This window comes from Perna viridis, chromosome 7 (genome assembly GCF_037379345.1).
Source record: "Perna viridis isolate PV_CMFRI_1.1 ecotype Kerala chromosome 7, ASM3737934v1, whole genome shotgun sequence".
Lineage (NCBI taxonomy): Eukaryota > Metazoa > Mollusca > Bivalvia > Mytilida > Mytilidae > Perna > Perna viridis.
The window spans coordinates 32277789-32286419 of NC_142451.1; the positions used below are offsets into that span (position 1 = coordinate 32277789).

Consider the following 8631-nt stretch of genomic DNA (forward strand, 5'->3'; position numbering starts at 1 on the left):
AATGTAATCCAGGGACAAAGACCAGATATGGAAAACAGACATACACAACAAAGAACATAAAGTAACTAAAATCATACATACAAAGTAACAATAGTAAATGAGCAACTCGGACTCCACTAAAAAATGGGAGCATGGACCAGGTGCACCCGTAGGGTAAGCGTCCTCTGCTTTTCTAGAAACACCCGCCGAGTTGCTCATAAAAAGTCAAGTCCGGGGTAGACAAGCGAGGAAAGGAAAACTATGACCCGTTGAATAAATCAGTTTTCATGATGCTGATGGATACACCATAACGATCCACGAGTTCATGATGACGACCATAAAACTTCTGTAGTGATGACTTCAATCTTGTAGCAACATAACCCTGTTCCAGAAGCCTAATTGTTAGTTAATCAATTTTTTTTGTTATAACGATATTTATTTTTTGTTTGTTAAGTGACTGGCAATTCAAACTACAATTTTAATTATTCAATAACAACTACTCATACACAAAAATTTAGAAAAAAACATGAAACACCGATAAATTCTACAAACTTAAACATATATGCATATGTGCAGTTTTTAATTTTTTTTTCATCCCACAATGATTAGCCTAGAAATCTTTAATTTTTAAATGACATGAAAAGCAAATACAAGTGCGAAAAACTTTGACACATGTCTATTTTTTTTAAATAGAAAATGTTAAAATGTAACTTTAAATTTTCGAAGTATGATACGCACTCAGATTCATATTTATTATTCTGAAAATAATTTGAAATTGATAAATTGCAAGTTAAGAAACGTTAAAGATTTTCGCTGATGAAATCGGTATATTTTAAAAATAATTGGTATTCAGGAGTCTCAGGCAGAAACTGCTCAGTAATATGAGTTGACATGTTCATAAAATTCATAAGCAGTATTTTTTCTTCTTCATACAATGATTTGTATTAAAAATTTCTGCTTGGTGATGTTACACTTTAGAGTTTACATTGACAGAATTTCCTATAAAATTCTAATTATATAGTTTTCTTCTCCTTTTTTGTCCATTCCGAACTTGACTTCTCGTGAGCAACTCGGTAAATGTTTCTTAGAAAGCAGAGGACGCATACCCTACCGGTGCACCAGGTCCATACTCCCAGTTTGTAGTGGAGTTCGAGTTTTATTTGTCTTTTGGTACGTTCTTAATTGTATTTGTCTGTTTTCCCTGGACTGCGTTCTTTTGATTTCCGCTAAAATCTTCCCTTGACTACTCATTCATCCTGTTCCTATAAAATTGAACACTGTGTGATAAAAGTCTATATTATATATTTAGATAAAAATATAATTATTTTGTTTGTGCATTGTAAGTGTTTGTTTATACTCTATATCGTCTACCCTATATCGCATACCTTATATCACACCCCTTGACCTATATCGCATACCCTATATCACATCCTTCACACACCATACTTGAAGTATGGTTAAAATGTATGATGAATGAACATGACATATTAAAATTTGTATCACATGCTGCATCAACCCTCGACCTATATCACCCGCGGGCCAGTGGCATTTGGGTTGATACAGCATTTTCGGGTTGATACAGCATGTGATACAGATTTTGACATGTAATATTCAGTATATACAATAATTTTGGGGCATTGGAATAAGGATACAAATATATATCATACTTTCTTGTACAGGCCAACCTCATACGTTAGAATGTTAGTTTTAAGGTTACAGAGATCTCATTATTGAACAAATCACTAAAATATTTTATTTACTTTAGTTGTTAACGCCATTTTGGGGGAAAATGTCATATCTACCGGATTATGCACTCTTCCATTTTTTTTTAAATAGACTACAGCTTATTAGCTTCCAAATAAAAGATATGAAATGAATGATTTGTTTACCTATACGATACTTAGTTTCTAAAGTGTTATATGTGCCCTACAGTATCTATGACTTCACAAGAGAACACAATAATACTGAACTAAATATGAAGATTCCAGGTTATGAATAATAGTGGGTCATTTCAAAGATGCATTATTTATATTACTTGTCTTCAAACAAAATGACACAGAGAATGGTATACTAATACGTGGTCTGCTATAAAAACTGAGCTACGGGGAATTATAAAAATTAAGTCATTAGAGATTGGAAAATTGCATTTATTCTCAAACTACGTGCGTCTTAGTATTTTTACAATTTTTAAATAGAATAAATGTTTAATACATTTATAGACTGAAAATCAATTTTGATAAATACATGCATTTATTGTATTTTGCATATTCTGCAACATGCTTTCGACAGCAATAGAACACTGACTGTGTAAGAACCTTGCAAGGTGTCTTTCAATAAATATATCACCTGATGTATAGGAGCGTGTTATACTCACAGACCCTTGGGACCAGGATTGTTTTTTTAATCACAAAAATATCATTAAATCATTTTGTTTTCCATGTTTGAGTTATTATGTGTGTTCTCAGACATGTCCGCTTGCTCTTTAATGCTGTTTATACTATGCAAAGTTTTTCGTGAGAGAGCAGGAGATAAACGAACTTTACTGGGATAAAGAACATTAACTCAAGCAAAATTTATAGTTTTCTTTTCATGTCTGGGGTTGGATGGGAGGCATATGAAAATATCAAAATGATAATAAACATGTTAACAGTGTTAACACCGACAAATAATACCGACTGTTGGTCGTAGAATGTGAGACAACAATAGGTAAATATTTGACGGAGAAATACAAGAAAAGAAGGCTAGTATAGAAAGCAAACAAATACATTAGAATTAAAAAATAAATATCGGCAGACAAGACCGAAGAGTTAGCAGTAGGATACTTCAAATACGTCAATATCTAGAACATGGCTTATGGAGGTAGACCTGCGGTAAGGGACACAACTCTTACAAATAATTAGAACGTTTGTATACACCATTTTACACCAAATCTCATGTAAGCATCAAAGTGACTTTGACTGATTTCATTCTGTTTCAAAGGAAAGCTTGAAAGGCTTTGGTAAAATCGAATATGATACAAACATATCACTGACTTCAAGAGTTATGTCCCTTACCCTAGGTCTACCTTCTTAAACGTGAACACAGGTAACAAAGACGACCTACATACACAATGTAGCGAATCGAATGAAATACACACGAATCAAATATTCATTTAGCGTGTCCACAGGGTAGTTCTGGATATTGAACTCCCCTCTTTTTTATTGCAAATTTTGTTAATTATATGTCAAGTGTTGGCTAAAAATGTGTGAAATGATAGAATGAAACCCGTTTTTAATAAAAGGGCCCAAGACACTGGTTTTGGTTCCATAGAGTTGTGTTTGCCTTGTCTCGTATATCGCATTAATTATGCAAGTTGTTTTTGTAGAGTGCATTATCATGACAAAATTTACTGACTACGGGACAGTAATATTGCCTAAAAGCTTGATAATACCCTTGCATGGCCGCAGACAAGGACATTATCAATCTTCCCAAGGGCAGTCGATTTATTGACATGCCCTCTAGTATATTTCATTGAAAAGGGGGCATCATCGTGAATGCAATAATGATAATGCCCTCTTGACATTTTAATGTCACTTCAATGAATACCACATGACCATGTTTTTACCAATAATGACTGTTTATTCTTCTCTGATAATGAACAAGTAATTTGCTGTTAGTATTTCTACATCTACATCAAGACGAACCTTTTAATTTTATAATAACTGTTCAATATTGACCAATTAAGTATCCATAAAACAATGATATAAGTATTTAGTAAATGTCAAGAATTCATGGTCCTACACTATACTTTATCTGTGAACAGCTCTGATCCTGTAAGGCAGTGGGGAATAAGTAGTTCCTAAAATTCCTTTTATAGGTGCTGGTTCTTCTTCCTCTGGGGGCAGAAACTTGAATCTCTGGACGAGTGCTGTCAGATATAGAAACAACTCAAGACGGGCAAAGGACTCTCCGAGGCATACCCTTCTACCTGAAACAAAATAAATCCAATAAAACTCGTTTTAAGTCAATTAAAAAAATGATACACAGCTTCTACCCAAGACCGACAATATTGTTAACTCAGATGTACACCAGTTAAATACGGGCACTTATTGCTTATCTTGGCGTCTGGAAAACACCGATGCTATTGCATTAGAAGAAAAAAGTTTTAATAGCAGTGACATTGCAGGTCCATATAATACAAATTTATCAATATAAATGCATATCATTTTCACAATTGGAAGACATTTCAAAATTAAAGAAAAATGTACTGTTCTTATGCAAGAATTTAAGACTCGATACACATTTAATTATTTCTAAATTCTTGTAAAACACTTACATATAATCGGACTTTTATGTTTGTTCTCATAGCAAATAATGCACACGGTCAACACAATGTGCATGTATATTGGAAGAAAGCCATGGGTTTGAAGCAATGAAAAAAACTTCAACACCTTCTCCATTATTTGTTGCGTATATCTTTTTTTTAAATTCCTATTGAAGTTACGTACCAACAGAAAAGGTCATTATCTTCTCCTGTCCACATACTCTATTGTTGACATCAAGGAATCTTTCTGGTCTGAAATTTTTACTATCGGCGAAAAGGTTTTCATCATGAGCAACGGAATAAAGACAGGGCATTACAATGGAATCCTTTGGTATTATCATTCCCTTGTGCAAAATATCATCTGTAGCTTTATGAGGCACGGAAAATGGTACGACGTTGCCCAACCGGAGTGACTCAAGCATCACTGCCTCACAATATGGAAGTTTTGGTTTATCAGCCACGCTTGGGTAACGCCCACTGCCGACAACGTCATCAATTTCTTCCCACATTTTCTGCTGAATGTCTTCATTATGCATGAGGTATAAAAGCGCCCATTTAATTGTTGTTGCCGTCGTTTCAGTTCCTGCTGCAAACAAATCAGCAATTACTCCCAGTAAACGTGTTCCTATTAAAAAGTAAAAACAGTAAAATTTAATGCATTAATTACTGTCGAACGCACAGTCATTACAAATACAAACACCTGATTGTTTAGACGCTTAAAAAAGTTCCGGTATTAAGCTAATACAAAAATTAGCAAAATGTTCTACGTTGAGCGCTTTTAAATAATCTAAATATGAATTACTGTTATAAAACAGACACATGTATATATTTTTAAGATAATGGTACTTTCATTGAATTTTACGGTTTTCAGATAAGGGACTGTGCAATGTTTATCTGAGGGAGGGACCGGTGCACAGCAATCAATAGCTTTTCAAAAATCTTTTTGCCCCTCTGTCATAAATAAAAAAAAGTTCATGCCCCCCTTTCACATTATTAAAAGAAAACTTGCAGCCCCGTTAATTGTCAATCAAAAAGACCAATATAAAAATAGATCTTAAATTATAATGCATCTTTAATTTCTATAAATAAAGAATTGTAAGAGTCAACATTTAAGTAGCAGTCTGTATAAAAATCATGCAAAAGGCCATTTATGCATATCAAAAAAAATTATTGATTTTTATGATTTACTGTTATTTTATTTACTTTCGGTTAATAAACTTGGTTCTGTTATTATGCTTTTAATATTTGGTTGTAAAAAGTTTAAGCCCCACCAAAAGACTTTTAAAAAGAACTTATCACCCTGCTAATTATTTTTACGAAAAAAGCATTTGCCCCGTCTGCATTTTCACCGGCCCCTTCCTCGGGTAAACATTGCACAGTTCCTAAGAATGCAATAATATAATTTCAGAAGTAACACGCCTTCTGATCAGATCTGTTCATAGACCAAATTTTGAATATGACTGTGACGTCATCAACATTTTTCAGTGGTTTTATTACTTGCTGAAATTCGATACTAAAATTAAATTATAAGGAATGATCATTTTATATTTTCGGTCATTTTGAAGTAACCTCAATGCGCATGGAGCGAACTTGAAAATAAGCTGCTACGCAGGTTATAATTATTTCGACTGTAAGAGTTCAATTATACGTGATTAAGGTTATTTCTTCATAGATTAAAAGAATATAACAATCATTCCTAAAGTAACTATCTACAAATACATTGCATCAATTTCAAAAATATCCTTTACAAGAACTTTTGAAGTAATGTATAACTCGTAAAATATTGGAATGAAAAATATACACTTGATAAAAAAAACTCCATACTCCTCAACATATGGCCAGATGTATATTATGTCGAAAAGATAGTACCATTAATTTTTGTTTACCCTGTGTTGTGTTCCGTTTATTAGCAATGTTTGAGATATTAAGGCTTGCAAAACAAAGACATGAACATGCATGCAAAAAACCAAGTGATTATAATTAAAACAAGGTTGTAAATCAAGGCATTTTTGTAGATAAAATTCGTGTTTAATAGTGCAAAATTCTATAATACCTGAAAATTTCGAATCATCGCTCTTGTCCTTTCTCATTTCGACCAGGTAAGCATCGATAAAATCTCTGATGCTATTTTCATCGAGTGTTTTGTCGTGCTCGTGTATTTCATTCTCAAAGAATTGAAAAGTTTCTTTGATAGTTTGTTTTATTCTTTTTGCGCCAAAAATATCCCCGGGTAATTTCGCCAACATCGGGATAAAATTGACTGGTCCGGTTAATACCGGGTCTTTAAAATTGTTTTCTAAATTTTGACAAAATGTTAGAAATTGTGGATCTTCATAGTCAAAACGTCTTCCAAGAGAAATGGACATCACAATGTTTGACATGCTAATATTTATATCTTGGCCCATGTCAAAAGCTGTACCGTCATGGCGGTCTATCGTCTGTAGAAAAACCGCCATTTCTTCCTGAATGCTCGATTCAAAGCTACGTTTTCCTAAACCAAAATCTTTCAGTTTAGATAATGCAAACGTTCTGTTGTGCTTCCAATAGTTGCCACTGGCTGTGATAACTCCTGCAAAAGGCAGAACATGATGTAAAATGCTTGAATCGTGTGAGAAAATCAGAAACACCATGAACGAACGCTCCCAACGTGCGGTTAAACGCATGATAAACGAACGCTCATAGTGTACGTTTAAACGCACGATAGACAAACGACGATAAACAATAATAATGGCATATAATGATGACAGAAAAAATAGAAAATAAGATAAATGAAATTATATAAATTAATAATAGCAAAAAATATAAAAATAACTATTAAATCAAGATAAAAATCAAAGTACAAAAATAAACGATCGCTCCTATCGTGCGTTTAAAGGAACGCTTCTATCGTGCGTTTAAACGAACGCTCCTATCGTGCGTTTAAACGAACGCAAAACGACGTGTAAACGCACGATAAACGATGCACAAACGCTAAAATGGGAAACGTGAACGTCTCAAGGAATGTAGCTAACATGTATTGAATAGACGGAAATGAAATTAAAATACCTTGGTCACATACATGTATTTCATGGTCCTAAGTTTAAGGTCATTCAAATGTCAAATGTCATGAATGTTACATCCATGTGTGTTTGTGTATTATTCTCGTCCATGTTGACATTTTTATTTCATGGAAGATTTTGTACTTTGCCCTTTTACAAAAATGTTAATCGATTTTTTATCATAACGGTAACTACATTATTTTGTATACAGCGTCAAGAACAAATTCACATTCATTTAACAGTTGACAAAATGAAGATACTCATTATAAGGTAGATATTGTCTGTTTCACTTCGCTGGCTTTTTTCAGCATTGAAACGGTGACAACACCGGCCTTGTGTGCCCTCATTTACTGTTGCAAATATTTTAAGCTTATTATCGGAGCAACTAATTGATTTCTAGACGGGGGTTCAGATTTATAACGAGTATGCATACCTTTATTTTCTACAACTTGAAACTGAAAAGAATCAGGTCTATCACTTGTTTTCTCTCCCTGTTTCACTAGAAGTTCTCTAATGTTTTCACTGCCATAAACGAATACCACCCAGTAGTTCCCTAATGCTAAACTATAGATGTCGCCATATTGTTTCCGAAGATTGCTAAATGTTTCCATCATATTGTCCCCGGAAATTGAAAGTATGTTCCCGATTAACGGTAAAGATACAGGACCCGGAGGGTACTTCGCCGGTCTCCTCCATCTTACCCATAACAGAACTGCGATGATAGAAATGATGAATAAAGTTAAATCCGAATATCCAATTTCAAACATTTTGTGTTGGTTACGATTCAAATGCTGGCTTAATATTGTTCATTTCCACACGTCGTGAGATTAATACTCGTCACACATTGAATTTGGTTCTATTCTTAAATCAACGTGTATTTGTTCATTCTGAACTATACAATGTCGTCTTATGCAATACTTAAACCAGCGTGCTAAATTTTAACCTGTTAAAATGTGTGTCGATTATTGAAATAACATGCAATTGTATATTCTATTTTTCGTGATATTACAAGCACTTCAGCGAGTCTGGTACATGTACTATAGGGTTATTAAATGGTTATTTTCATATTAATCCTGTATTATGTCCAAGTACAGTCGTATTGGGTTGAGATCAACTGTAATGGCCCGAGGCGAAGCCGAGGGCCAATACAAGTGGTCGAAACCCAATACGACTGTACGAGGACATAATACAGGATTAATATGAAAATAACCATTTTATGATCCCTTTATTAACTGATGACTTAAAATAACAGGAGTTATCTGTACAAACCTTTAGATACAGCTCAGTATGACATATTTCCTAGTGAAGACT

General features: G+C 33.7%; 1 protein-coding gene across 2 annotated transcripts; it reads right to left on the reverse strand.

The window, feature by feature from the left end:
- Positions 1-2112: 2112 nt before the first annotated feature.
- LOC148612340 (cytochrome P450 2B4-like) lies at positions 2113-8250 on the reverse strand. 2 transcript variants are annotated; one of them, XM_088593675.1, is made up of 4 exons: positions 7754-8250; positions 6702-6851; positions 4467-4907; positions 2113-3946 (listed from the first exon to the last, which is right to left on the reverse strand). In XM_088593675.1, the coding sequence occupies exons 1-4, from the start codon at positions 8085-8087 to the stop codon at positions 3768-3770; spliced, it is 1104 nt and encodes a 367-aa protein (XP_088449801.1). In that variant the 5' UTR covers positions 8088-8250; the 3' UTR covers positions 2113-3767. The 2 variants fall into 2 exon arrangements, with proteins under 2 accessions (XP_088449801.1, XP_088449800.1); XM_088593674.1 differs by having other exon boundaries at positions 6336-6851.
- Positions 8251-8631: the final 381 nt, after the last annotated feature.

Coding starts and splice junctions, on each gene's coding strand:
- LOC148612340 (XM_088593674.1), bottom strand. CDS start 8,087: ATGTTTGAAATTGGATATTCGGATTTAACTTTATTCATCATTTCTATC. Junction 4,908..6,335: donor CGATGATTCGAAATTTTCAG/GTATTATAGAAT, acceptor ACTTTTTAATAG/GAACACGTTTACTGGGAGTA. Junction 3,947..4,466: donor GATAATGACCTTTTCTGTTG/GTACGTAACTTC, acceptor ATTTTGTTTCAG/GTAGAAGGGTATGCCTCGGA.